This window comes from Oryza brachyantha, chromosome 1 (genome assembly GCF_000231095.2).
Source record: "Oryza brachyantha chromosome 1, ObraRS2, whole genome shotgun sequence".
NCBI classification, from domain to species: domain Eukaryota; kingdom Viridiplantae; phylum Streptophyta; class Magnoliopsida; order Poales; family Poaceae; genus Oryza; species Oryza brachyantha.
The window spans coordinates 18524281-18538810 of record NC_023163.2 but is presented as its reverse complement, the minus strand read 5'-3'; the positions used below and the strand labels follow the sequence as shown (position 1 = coordinate 18538810).

General features: G+C 38.3%; 2 protein-coding genes across 2 annotated transcripts; both read right to left on the bottom strand.

Annotated features, from left to right (window-relative positions):
* Positions 1–1288: 1288 nt before the first annotated feature.
* Positions 1289–4951, bottom strand: LOC102716076 (probable glutathione S-transferase GSTF1). The gene is made up of 3 exons (XM_006644326.3): positions 4595–4951; positions 4390–4438; positions 1289–1995 (listed from the first exon to the last, which is right to left on the bottom strand). Exons 1-3 carry the CDS (start codon positions 4745–4747, stop codon positions 1538–1540), a joined length of 660 nt encoding a protein of 219 aa, XP_006644389.2. The 5' UTR covers positions 4748–4951; the 3' UTR covers positions 1289–1537.
* Positions 4952–8553: 3602 nt separating this feature from the next.
* On the bottom strand, positions 8554–12865 carry LOC102718045 (kinesin-like protein KIN-13B). The gene is made up of 12 exons (XM_006646060.3): positions 12752–12865; positions 12467–12634; positions 11632–11826; positions 11413–11520; positions 11215–11292; positions 11039–11120; positions 10719–10878; positions 10316–10618; positions 10000–10218; positions 9459–9915; positions 9300–9365; positions 8554–9221 (listed from the first exon to the last, which is right to left on the bottom strand). The coding sequence occupies exons 1-12, from the start codon at positions 12842–12844 to the stop codon at positions 9042–9044; spliced, it is 2109 nt and encodes a 702-aa protein (XP_006646123.1). The 5' UTR covers positions 12845–12865; the 3' UTR covers positions 8554–9041.
* Between the last annotated feature and the right edge of the window lie 1665 nt (positions 12866–14530).

Sequence of the window (14530 nt, the reverse complement as noted above, 5' to 3'; positions counted from 1 at the left end):
TGATTAGCCATAAATGCTACAGTAACCAACATATGCTAATGATGAATTAATTAGATTTAAAAGATTCGTCTTACGGTTTCCAAGCAGAATCTAAAATTTGTTTTGTAATTACACTACGTTCAATCCTTCAAATTGATGGAGTAGTTCACACCACCATACAAGTCAAAAAAAATTGTTATGTGCTGAGAGAGCTTACGATCGGACGACATATTTAATGGTATAAATTTTGGTTTCTAACCGGTGCTTGACCTCTTTCTGTCGCTACTGAGGCTCCCGAGTGTGTTTATGATTCCAAGTTCTGGTTAAAAGACTGGTAGTTGAGTGCTTATATTGGATTGATGGGAATAGAGTGTTTTATAAATCTGCTTTAGGCACTTTTTGTATAGCACTGACCTGAATGAGTTTGCTTGCAGTATATACCCCTGTCTTTTCACATTTGCTTATGTTTATAAGCTAAAATTTAAATTTTTAACATTAAATTTAGAATTGTTTTAGGTTTTTTTCACCAAAGTTTCTTGTCTTTTATATCGCTAAGAATATATATATAACATTTTTATTAAAAAATATTTTTTGTTAGCAAAATATATCCTTTGGCTTTTTTCACGAAAAGACGAAACAATAACCCTAATAGTAGGATCTTCTCCCATATATATTGTTGTTATATTTGTACCTATAAAATAACTTGAGTTGCATCGTTATCAAAGACAAGAGAAATTTTGTTGTCCCATTGTTTATTTTGATCCCAAGTTTGTTTTCTTAATTATTATCCAAATTATATGGATGAAGTTTTCAATAAATATTGTTTTCTGATGCATGATTATATATATAACTATACCACCCTCGTCACATAGTCCCACTCACCCCCATGGAACCATACCTACCAACCTCAATCAAGTAATACAATTATAGATGTACCTACTAAGCATGCGTGCATACGCCGTTCACCAATATAGATGCATCATTCTACACCAAGTAATTTGTTTACTTTATATTAGATGTGCAGAAAATCTCAACGATTGATTCTCACGTATTAAACACGTAAAGTTGTATTTTATATTTTTTTATAATTATGACCACCGGTAAAATTTTCATCCACAACCATGTATTAGAGAATCCAAAATGTTAGATTATTCTTTTACTACCCTTCCTAGCGATAGGAATATTTTTACTCAAGGGAAAGGCTACGGGAATAAGTTTACTTAAGCAAAAGACCGAGAAATAGATTTTTTTTTGGAATGAAGTGGAGGATAGTAATATATAGATTACACATATATTCTGAAGAAACCTGTTCAGATGTCCATTAATATATAGACAACCTATATATTCTGAAGAAATCTGTGTACTAATACATATAAGCAGATACACCAAACATGCTGCCGCTAAGAAAATTGCACCGTCCGGTTTCAAGAAAAACCATCAATTCAGCTGCAATCTTATTGAATCAAAATGCAAACGCGCGACGCTCGTAAAAATTCAGACTAATCCTCAAGAAGAACATTCCCAATTTCCCATCGGTCCTCGTCCTCCAGCGAACTAATTAATTAAGAAGCGCCATACGGGCGGCGAGCTTCTTGATGGCCGGCCTCGCCATGAGCCTCTCCCACCACGCCTTCACGTGAGGGTACTCGTCGAACAGCGGCGCGTGCGGCGTCGCCATGAAGTAGAAGGTGTAGGGGAAGTGGTTGAGGTCGGCGAAGCTGGCGAAGTCGCCGGCGAGGTAGGCGCTCTCCGACAGCCGCGCCTCGTACACCTCCAGCACCTTCCTCAGCTTCTCCAGGCTCTCGTCCACCACCCTCTGGTTGGTCGGGGTCCCGTGGATGGCCGGGTAGATGACGCACTCGTACACCACCGGCGAGAGAGCCGGGTTGTACTGGTGCGCCTCCACCTCCGTCCACACGTCCACCATGGCCGCCTCCGCCAGGTCGCCCTCCCGCAGCAGGTCGGCGTCGCTCGTCTTGTACTTGCGCAGGATGTACTTCCCGATTGCGCGGGACTCTGAGGAAAAAAAAAAACGGATGCGGCGTGTAGCTAAGCCAGCTTTTCTTTCTTTCTAGTTAATTAGCTGTGTGTATTAATGTGAATTTTTATTGCGTAGAAAAAGTTCATGTTTGGCTGGGGAAAGTGAGAATCTATCATTTATGAATAAAACTTTGGAAAAACGACTAGGCTAAAAAATAAACTTTGAAAGAAAATCCTAAAATTAATTTCGAATTTAAAGTTAAAAATCAAAATTTTAACTTATAAATATAAGTAGGAGTGAAAAGGTAGCTAAGATGCATGCAAATAGTTATTGAAAAATTGTGAAATTTTTTTGGTAAGCCAAAGAAAAATCCTTTGGCAGTTGGATATGCAAGTCACTTAAAGGTGTGTTTGGTTGGTGAGATATGTCTGGATGAGAGATGACCGTTCAGGTTTCTGATATGTTTGTTTCGTGAGTGAAACTAGATATGGTGGCCCAGAAAGAGAATATTCCATGAAGATGTTGGATGGGTATATTCGGCCAAATTGACCGATAAGCTCATTCACCGTCACTAACGGTGATCATTAGTGACTGTTTAGTTATAATTAACTTGTTTTATCATCTATTAGTAATTACCAAGTTTAAATTAGTGTTAATTAATGACGATAGATATATTTTATTAATAATTTATACTAATCACGATAAGATCTATGATGGTTAATTTATATTATTATTTATTAGTAATTCAATACATCACATCAATCCTTATCTACCCAATCTCGTCTATCTAACCAAACATAAAACTGGATCACAATATTCCTAAAAATATGGATGATCATATCCCATCTCTCTTGATCACCGGTACCCTAATTTAATTTAATTTCAGTGTTAGCAGCACGATGACATAAACATTTGACCGCCTAGTCATGATCCCGGAGTCATTAAGCCACCGATAGCTCCATCTTATCTGATTTAGGTATAAAGCACTCAACAGTACCACTAGGTCCACTGCAACATACGGATGTGTTTTATTTTATTTTATTTGCCACTCTTATAGTGATTGACACTATCTTTTTCATTTATAATTATGGTTAGTAATTCCAAATTTAAATTTTCAATCTTAAATTTGAAGTTGATTTTAAGATGTTTTTATCCTAGTTTATTTTCTAGTCTTTGCTTTTGAATCAGTATATTTACAAACAAAAATAATTTTTGAATAAAACTTATATATATATATATATATATATATATATATATATAACGATCTAAAAGGAAAGGCTAAAATATAAACTTCGCCAAAAAATCATAAAATCAATAACAAATTTAAGGTCAAAAATACGAAAAGTGTGGTTAAGATATATGCAAATAGTTATTGAAAAATTGTGAAATTTATTTGGTAAGCCCAATAAAAATCTTTTGGCAGTTGGATATGCAAGTAACTTAATTTAATTTTATTTCCCTGTTAGCATCACGATGACATGAACATTTCTCCACCTAGTCATGACCCGGAGTCATTGAGTAAACCACCGATAGCTCCATCTTATCTGATTTAGAGGTATAAAGCGCTCTAAACAAAATAGCACCAGTACAGAACCACTAGACGGATGTGTTTTATATCACCTGCCACTCTTATAGTGATCGAGGCCATATGTTTTCGTTTATACTTATACTTATTTTTTACTACATATGTTTCATAATGTAAGATGTTTAATATTCTTGGTTGCAATGTTCGTCTTATCCAAAAATTTAGTATAAATATAAAAAATGATAAGTCATGCTTAAAGTTCTTTTGATAATAAAGTATTCCCTCTATATTTTTTTTATATGACGTCATTGACTTTTTAATCTGGACTGTTCGTTTTATTCAAAATTTATATCTAAATATGCAAAATTATAAAGCATACTTAAAGTTTCTATAATAATAAATCATATTATAATAAAATAATTAATAATTATATAATTTTCTGAATAAGACGAAAGGTCAAACTGAACCCAAAAGTCAACGGCGTCATATAAAAAAAATATGGAGGTGGTAAGTAACAAACAAAATAAATGATATTTCCATATTTTTTTAAATAAGATAAATAGTCAGACATTACAAGCAAAAGAATCAAACATCTTACATTATGAAGCGGAGGAAGTAATAAGTAAAAATGTAAATTTTTAACCTTAAATTTAAAGTTGATTTTGAGGTTTCTTATGCTAGTTTATTTTCAGTTTTTGCTTGTAAATCGCTAAAAACAAGTATATAAGATTTTTATTCACAAATATTTTTCATTTTCAAATATACTGCCAAACAATCAGCTACACAGATATTGGATATCCATTTTTAATAAAAAATCAGTAAGATTGTACGTACGTTTTTGTATTTCTGAGTAGAAAAAAAGATGGTATGGCTGTTAGAGAGCTGAGATCGATCGAGAACTAACCAAAGAGAAGCAGATCCCCATCCTGGAAAGCTGGGATTTGGCCGAATGGCTGCAAGGATCGATGAAACACAGCACCATCCGTCCGTCCGTCCGTCGCGGCGTACGTGCATGGTCAGCAAGACAGATCGATCAGGAGCAGAGATAAATACGCAAATCGATCGAGAAGCGATCATGGATCGACGATCGATGCTGCTACTGTACGTACGTTGCGCTTGAGGTGGTCGGGGCTCTTTTGCTCCCTGGCCGCGAAGTCGATGTCGACGAGCTCGTACTCGGCGCCGACCTCCTCCAGGCACACCAGCACCCGCGCCACGTTCGTCGACCGGGCCGGCCCGAACACCTTCAACGCCGGCGCCATGGCTGGCTGCTGCTGCGTCGTGTGCAGGACTAGACGGACGAATCAGGTGCGAGCTCGATCGATCGGTGGTGGTGGTAGGTTCGAGGTTTGGTTGCGTGAGGTGCATGCCCCGTGCGCGAGGCCGGCTAGCTTAATTTGTAGGTTGAGAAGAGGGAGAGAGCCGGGTCCAGGGTGGTTGGAACTTGGAAGCTTTCACGCAATAATTAGTTGGCGCTGTGCGTACTGTTCTTGTGGCACCGTGAAGAGTAGAAAGCAAAACGGGCGAGCAGTTGGGTACGTCGCATTCTGGACGGCTCTTCCAGGTGAGACGACACGGTCAATATAATGTGTGGTGCCTGCCTTCCAGTATAGGAGTAAACCTTATCATTTCTGGAGGATTCTTCTCGAGAGGATGGTGCTGGTTATTGGTTGCAGACATCGGGCGCGTTGTTTTCGGCTTTTTTATCCCTTATTAAGTCCATTAGCCTCGCGTAAAATAACAAATATGATTGTTTATTATTAAGTGATAACCATATATTAAAAACTGAAAAATATAAATTTATTTGATCTTTTCAAGAAACTTCTATGCACAAAATTTTCGCATGAACCGTTCCATTTAGCAATTTAAAACGTTGCCTAACATATAACGTACCTCTGTCTCCATGATAATAATTTAAACTAGAGAGTTACGCTTGTTATGGGATAGAAAAGAACGGGATCATCATCTCCATCCCAATGGGAATAAACGGTCTTATCATCACAAGTTCACGTAAATATATAGGGAATTGCTACCACACAGCCTGCTGTTTTTTTAGGTTTTCTTAGCCGAATCTGTGACCATTCAAAAATCCAAAAATTCCTGTAGCCTTCTACGTGGGTTTTGTGATCAGTGCTTGTGTACACAGCCTAAAACAGAAAAAATATGTGTTTCCACATTGCTGACGACAGTAACTCGCATCTCCACACTCTTCCTAAATTCTACTAATATGATAATATCAACTAACCTGAGTTTTTTATAAATGTTTTTTCAACTACCAATCTTACCGGTTTCTTTGGTTTGTCTTTTTTTCAGAAATGAAAATAGTTTTGTTAGTTTTGTCATCTGTAGCAACAAGTTTTGTTAGCACTTAGTTACATGGGCCTGGTTTTGTTAGTTTTGTAAGTATTCCAATTTCTTATTTTAATTCTGAACAGTACTGGCGATCTCACCCAGTAGGTATAAGTTTTGAATAAGATCAGTTTTGTTTTTGCTGCTAGTTTTTATTCCTGCTTTGTGTCTTTGCTGCTAGTTGGATAGTTTTGTTATTTTTTGTTGTTTGGAGTTTTGTTATCAAATTTAGCAATAGGTATTAGTTTTGTTAATCTAGTTTTGTCAGAAAACCTCCAAGCAAACCGCTACTAGAAATGTCTAGTTTTGTAAATTTTATAGTTTTGTCAGCTACTAATCATGTCTAGTTTTGTAAGCTACTAGAAATGCCTAGTTTTATGAATGTTGTAGTTTCATCAGTTATGTCTTGTTAGATGATACTTAAATTTACCAGCTCTAATTATTGTAGAATCAACAATTCACCACTGTGGTAGGACCGAAGAAACCTGATATACCCACTAATTGATGATAACGAATAGTGTAGGGATATGTTTTAGCAAAGCACAGCTAATCCAATGCTATTTAGTTTTGTTAGAAATAATGCAGAGAAATAGTTTTGTTACTTTTTAAAAGTGTTAATTGTGGAAGTAACTAGCTTATGTTATGCAATATTAACTAGCTTAATATGTCTGGCATGACCGCACATCTATGAATTTAGGTCCTGCACTGGAGCGATGCAGAGACTTTCAGGCATCCGTGTGTGACATGTCAGAAGTAAATTTTGGCGTCAACAATTGTCCAGAAGAACAAAATAAGTTCAAGTGCTCCTAGTTGTACTGAACAACACTTTGTTCCAAGCAAGAATTTAACACTTTGTTCCAAGCAAGAATTTAGTTTTATGTTTGCAAACTAGCTTTTAAGATTTGTTTTTGCCAAATGGTGAAATTGAAGATTTCATAAGAAACAATGATAGTTGTGAAGCGGGGAAATTAAGTATTTTGAAAGAGCACAAAAGATTAAATTTCTAGATTGACACCTAAGAGTTGCTATATATTCTCAATTATAACTAATGGCAATTATAACTGTTGAAAATTTAAATTTTTATTGGCTTGTTATGTCATAGTTTTACGTATGACAGCCCATTAGGGTGTTTATCTCTTTTCAACTAAATGTGGAGTAAAATCTATCACAAAAAGGCCTATTAGCAAAGCCCACTAATAAAATGAACAAGCCTAGATGGCATGGCAGAAGCACAAAGTTGAGCAACAGAACGACGAAACAAACGCATGTTGTACGCGTGGTACGTGGTACGAGAAGCATCCAGATAATGACACGTGTCTCCTTCAGCTGAAATTGCAAAAAAAAATCAGCCGGCTGTCACCTAGACAGTCCCGAAAAATTATTGTTCGGCTCCAAAAGATCTAGCGATGATCATACGTACCTAGTGCCCTATACGGCTGTACCCACCATGAATTTGTATAGCCGTCCATCAACTGAATGCTGCGTTTTGGATTTTTTTATTTTTATATTTTTATAATATAAATTTCAAAATAAATAAAAAATTTATTTTGAAAAATTTTCAAATAAATCTTTTAATAAAATAAATAAATAAATAAAATTCCTAGTCAGCACAAGTCCCAATATAGCGCAAAAGGTCCTCTCAATCATTAGATCCAAATTTGGCCGGGTGCCCTAGTGTACGGTCATTGGGACAAAGTTTTGGGTGATTACTCGGGTTATTCAAGAAAAAGACAAACATTATATTTACAAATAAAAAAGAATTATATACGTGTTATTTGTGATCTAAAAGCTAAAGCTGGAAAACAAAATGTGATGAAAAAACTCCAAAACATACTCTAAATTTGTGGTCAAAAATTCAAATTTTGGCTTATAAGCATAAGCAAAAGAAAAGAATTGGGCGGTTAGCTAGCTAATACAAACTTAACTTCTTTTTTTAAAAAGAGTAAATTTTGCATAACCACGGGTATCATGAACTAAGTTAAATCACACAATGTTCCGTATGTGACAAATAACCACATAATATATGGTCAAATAGTTGCACAAAACCACAGTTTTAACTAAACATAAGTTACAAAATTACATATAAAATCATATTGGATTTATAAGTTATTTGACACATGATATACAAATTGCAGTCATTTAACATCAATCATTTTATTTTTCTATAGTATTAAATTGTGGTTTTGTGAAACTATTGTATTTTACAACTTAGACCATAATATATTTGGTCTTATGAAATTTACTCTTTAAAATATTAGTTGGGTGTTATTGCATAATTTTTTATCATTTGTCTTTTCAACTGTATGCTAGTACGGCGGCGTTCTATAATTCTATTGAGGTATATTATTCCTCGCCTTTTACAGTTATGCTTCTCGAGCTATTATTCCTCTTTCTTAAAAAGGTTTAAAAAATAAAAAAATTTCTTATATTCCTCACCTTTTACATCCATATAAAGTTTCTCTATAGAGGTTCATCATCTTATCTTGGTAGAGTAGTTTTTTATTTTTATAGTGCATCCATTTTAGAATATAAGACTTTCTATGATTGTCTATATATATATATATATATATATATATATAAAACTTTATCATTTATACAATAACAATAAAAAAATCAAATAATATATTATTTTTTATCCATCAAAGAAGCACGGCCTATGTCTCAGTTGATTTGAGGTACACCAAAGCCCTATAGACTAGAATACAAGATACACATCATGTAGGCTTCAGAAAACGGATGGCTAGATGACCACAGGTTCTGTTAGAGGCATGACAATTGACAACCACAGAATCAACTTCGTTTGGTTGCAAAATGGATTATCGCCAAAACTCTGAAAACATCAGACAGAAAAAGTGTATTTGTTGAGCAACAAATAGCAGGACAATCCTGTGACGACACAGATTACACGATATACACAAGGACATAACCGGCGCAACTCGGGTACAAATAGTTTACGAAGTCGGCCACCACAAAGTGCAGTAAACTAGCCATCTAGTTCTGCATCTCTTGCATCTATGGGCTGTGAACTGCAGCTGTATTGACCAGGCAAGGCCGCATCAAAGCGGGAGCATGCCAGCAAACCATGACACAGCCCACTTTTCTGATCATCCTCGTAGTACTGTCAAATAGGCAATTCCTCCGATCAAGGGCACTGGCATAGACATAGACTGGCACGTTATTCTCACCACAAATAGGTAGCTCCTATGATCAAGGGCACTGGGCATATAGTAGCACATTATTCTCGTTTAAGCGCCTCTGGAATTGTGCAAGACGTGCTTGTAAGTCGACAATTCCAGCAGCTTTCTGCGAGAGTATGCCGCTTAGTCTTGTGATGTAGTCGTCTAGTTGGTTGCCAGGCTGATCTGCTTCAACTAATAAATTCATTTCCTGATCAAGACAATAGGTTCAATTGTTATGGAAAATGAAATGGAGACCACATGACAATTTACATGTCAGGGATCTAACCTCTTTGATGATGTCCAGGGTCTCTTCCACCTGCTTCCTATGAGCAGTTACCAAATCTTCCTCTTCCTGAAGCAATTATCCAGATTCAAGAATTCAGATAATCTCGTATCAAGAAAATGCTGCAAACTCCTCACCAAAGAAATGCTGCAAACAACATACCTGGAGGAGCTCATTCAAATGGTCATCTTCATCTGGCACAACCCTTCTAATTGGATAAGCAATGGAATTTCTCATGTTATTGTCTGACCCTGAATTTCGAGCCTTCCTAGCTGGTTGCCTTCCCTGGTGGTACACTGTATCAGGTATTTCAGCTATGCCCATTTGCCCACTGCCCTTTGTTCTTTGTTCCTTGAAAAAACCACCATTTGACAGACCAAATTCAGCATCTTCCTTCACCTTGGGCATTCTATCCACAAACGTTGGTGCTTGCTGCTCTTTGGCACACTGCTGCTTGGGCCAACCAAAATTGCTCCTTTCAGTGATATCATTCATAACCTCAGCTGCTGAAAAAGAGGGCAGAGCAGAAGCCAATGGGGAAGGACTTGACTCTCCTAAAGGTGCAACAGCCAAAGGCAAATCTTTCTTGGTGCTGCTTCCTTTTGACAGACTTTTCACCCTGAAGACCAGAATAAACTGCTTATATTATATATGGGCATAAGCAGCAACTGCAACAGAAAGAAAGGAGGATATAGACAATCACCTATCAGCATATCTCAACGTGTTCAGAGTATGCTCACAAGAACCAGAACTGGGAGAAATGCATGATATCATGACAGTGCGTGAGTCCCCAATGAAGGAATCCCGCAATACTTCAGTTAATTTGCTGCCTCGAAAAGGAATGTGGGTCTGGTCATTATCTAGCGCTCTGATACATTCCTTTAACGCAAGCAAACTTTTATTGATCTCAGCACCTTCAATTCTGCATCAAATTTTGTATTAGGCCGTTCAGTACAGCAGAATACAACACATTCATTGCATTTCTATAGCAAGATAGAAGAGAAAAGTTGTGAGATAACCTTGTTTGTTTGTCGTTGTCCGTTGTATCAGCTCCACGCTCACTGCCAGCGAGGTCAATAAACGATAACTTACCAGCTAATCTAGGTGGTTTTGAGTCATTGCCATCAACACGCTTTTTAATAGCAAGCTGAAGAATGGCATGGGATCTTGATGACTCTTCGTTTGCACCAGTAGTACCAGTACTTCTGGTGGCATTGCCTTTCTCAATCAACTCCTTTATGGTTTCAACATCAGACACCCGGTACTCTTGTAAACCAACAATGCAAACTTTCTGTTTCCCATCCTCCCTCATGCAGAGTTTACTGTATAAAGTTACAAAAAAAGTTTCAAACAGGAGGATGTAACAGGCTTCCTGAATGCATACTGTCTAGAAGCATGATTGATTGGTGACAACTAACTAACCTCCTTTCATTGAGAAGATCAAATAATTTTCCACCATATATTTCAAAGAAGCTCACGAATAACTGATAGCCTTGATTGCGATACGTATGGTGCATTAATCTCAGAATGTCTTGGGAGGCCTTAAGAGGTAGTGGACGCATGGTGTAGGTCTTCCCACTACCTGAGTGGACAAATGAGATTGAATATAGCGTTGAGTATGCTGTACACACACATGCACTATAGGCAATAAAAATAGGTGCACCCCGCTCTCACTGGTTGCATGCTAAGGGTGGGTTGCACCTCAGACATTGCCATGCATCTACAGAAGATTAGATATATACCAGTTTGTCCATACGCAAAACAGGTAGCCTTTGTACGATTAAAAATAGCAGGAACAACAGGTTCCACTGTTTCTCGATAAACCTGTGAATTAAATGAGTACAGGCTGTTGAGAAGGGATCTAAGGAACTTAATTATATAAATTAGTAAGTGCATGTGGTTTATACTTTAAACTCACCTCATCATTCGAAACATCTTCATCTAGAACAGCATCGAACACAAATTCGTGTTTCTCAACATATTCAGTGAGGTCAACCTGCATAAAGATATCCCAGACATTAATAAACGACTGTAGACTGACAGTAGGGAATAAAAATTACAAAGAACATTCGTCATAATAATGTAGATGAGTACAAATAAGTAGCTTGGAATGAACCTTGAGTTTAGTCTCATGTACAGTCAAGGAGTTTGACTGTTGTTCAATGTCTATGATATCTTCTTCTTTCTTTGATATCTCCTTCTTGTTAAGTGGTCTTTTGCGGACCTGGATTTACATTTCATATCAAATCTATTCGAAGTACGCAGATTAACTTAAGCTCCACTTTGCAATGAGGAATATTTGTCAACAATAATGGAACAAAACTGAGAAACATACCACTACTTTGATTTTCGCAACAGGAGCTGCCTTCTCTTTCTCAGGGAAGGCCTTGACGAAATTACTTTCAGCAAAAACAGTGGATTTGCTCATCTGTTTATTTGGAGCGAAGGTTGGATCTGAATCATCGAAACCTCCATAGCCATAGCCAAACTTTTGGGCACCATCATACATCCCAATTCCTGGCACTTGAAACTGCATATGAATTTGCAGCAATCAAGAGAGAGATATGCAGGAAATAATGATTATAACATGTTAATGATAATTTATTTAATAAAATTCCATTGCAAAGCATGTACAATATGCTAGTAGTAAAAGATTGGAATAATGGATAACCCTCGATTGCAACATCACAAGGTTTATGCAAACGTTTAGGTGTAAAATGCACTACCAATTAACAAACCAAGTACACTGCATCATGTAAAATCAACAACGAAACTTAAACAAACCAACAACTGGACCATATAGTCAGTATTGATGCGGTGCCACATCTCAACAACCATCCATGGTTTCATCAAAGTATTATTTGTTTAACACCTCGACATTCTAATCCCAAAAAGAATTATGCATCCAACCTAGCATGCCTAAAAGCAGAGCCGAAGGTGCACTTCTCCATTTGCTTTCCAAATTCCAACTCACTAATCAAATGAAAAGATGAAAACCTTAAAAGCGTCAGTTTTGACGGCTCAAGTGCGCATGCCATCGCACTGCGATTCAGAACATCAGATCCACTGCGTGGGGACAATTTGGAACACTGCGAAGTACAGCGACTTAACCCAACCATGCCAGACAATCGAGACAGAGAGGCGCTAACCAAAAATGCAGCTGGTCTTACATCTGAGATAAGCTCCGTGTCGAAGGAGTGGAGATCGAGAAGCCCAGGGCTGAGCTGCTGCCTCTGCCCCGGCGACTCCGCCGCCGTATCCCCTCCGCGCAGCCGCGCAGGCGTCGTCGGCTCCACCGACACGAAGATCTCCCCGTCCCCGCGCCGCACCCCACCGCGCTGCACGCACGCACACACAAACGATCCCCCAAAAAACCACACCGGTCAGCCCGCCCATCCAGAAACCACCCGAAATCCCGCGCGTAGATCTCGATGAAACCCGGGGGCGTGCCGTACCTGGGCCCACTTGCCGGCCGCGGCCCCGGCATTGGCGGGGACGTCGAACATGAGCTGCTCCGAGGAGTACCGCCGCCGTCCGCCCCCGTTCATCGTCGCCGCCGAGGTGGGGATTCGGAGGCGGAGGAAGGGGAGGAAGAGCGCGCGGCAGGCAGGGGAGGGGAGGGGAGGGGAGGGGACAACGGGAGGCGGAGGAAGGAGGGGAGGAGCGCGTCGTTAGTATAGAGTACTAGAGAGTAAAAGGCCAGCCGTTTTTGCGGCTTCCACCCTGGGACTCGTCAGCTGTTGCCGATACGCCCTCGAGTTTGAATTTTTGGAGTGGAGTTCAAGGCAGCACAGCACGCCGCGAGCCGGTGCAAAAAGCTTGCAGGAGAAGGCGCAGGTAGGGGAGGGGAAGGGGAAAAAAAGTGGGGCGCGTTTTGAAGGCGGAGGAGGGGGGAGGGGGACCTTTTCGTACGTTTGGTCGTTGCTTTTGTGCGCGCGGGGGGGTTTGGTTAGGTGACGCCGTCTAAAACCCCGATGGGTTAGTGCAGACTTCGTTTTCATCTTTCAGTCGGGATTTGTTGTACTGTCATTAATCCAGTTTAAATAGCGAGTTAGGTCCATAGGTACATTCGATTATCGTTTTTTTTTCTTCTAACGGGCCTTTGTCTTGTCATTGTTGAAATGTTATAGTGTTTTTTTTCCTGCCGAAAGGCAATTGCGGTTTATTTTTCCAATTTGCAAGAAATGAGATTTAGATGATTTTATAAAAACAAACTCAAATCTTTTTAAATTAACACGAAAGTCTTCTGTTCTAAGTGAATTATGATAATACAGAGGTGTTTTAGCATTGTATTATTGTTGTGCCTCCCCACTCACTGTAATGGTACGTATGCACATTGGTCTTTTTGGAGGAAGAAACATGCATATTTGTTTCTTTAAAATGGGTTGATTGTTCTGGAATACTTTTATGAGCCTAAATTTATTACTTTGTATAATATTGTCATAAAATCCGTGTATCTAAAGTTATAATTTTGTAGCCCTAAGGGGCTGTTTATCTTAGTGCCAAAAACCCTACTAAATGCCAAATGGTAATAATCCAAAACATTATCTAAAAGGAGTGCTATTGTAAGGTATTATGATATCTCACTGGTATCGGATCTAATATCACATCAGTAGCAGCTGATTCCGATATAGCATCCGCTTATACATTACGGTATCAACTGATACTATAGTTGTATCAATCGATACCCTATCGTTATCGACTCATGCCAAGATGGTATCGACAATATTTGTCCGTACGTACTTTTAAATATATGAATGACATCTTAAAATATCTTAATTTTATTAAAATATAAATTATAAAAATGAAAAAAGAGTAAAAGAACCAACCCATGTAAGAGATTGAGTGATTGATAGTATAAAAAACCCTCATTTCCAACAGCGTGTGTGGTGCATCGTGTTCCAGCATTTCCATGTGCGTTACACTGACACAAACTGAGTACGTTTATAGCTCTTGACGATATCTATTGTTTGCGTATTTAGAATATACCGAGTACCATGGTGAGTGGTAACTAAATTGCCAAGTATAATAGAGAGATAACTGCGAGGAATATTTTTTCAGAGCAATGACGAAGCTTTTTTCATAGCAGGGAGATAGAACCCTTCATCTTGGGAGTAGATAGTAATTGTTAGAGATATTTGCCATTGCACGCGTGGAGTTTAAAAAAATGACATGATCGTGACTCTCTTCTGAAGGTATGCTCTGGTTATGACTCTTTTATAATCTCCTAACAT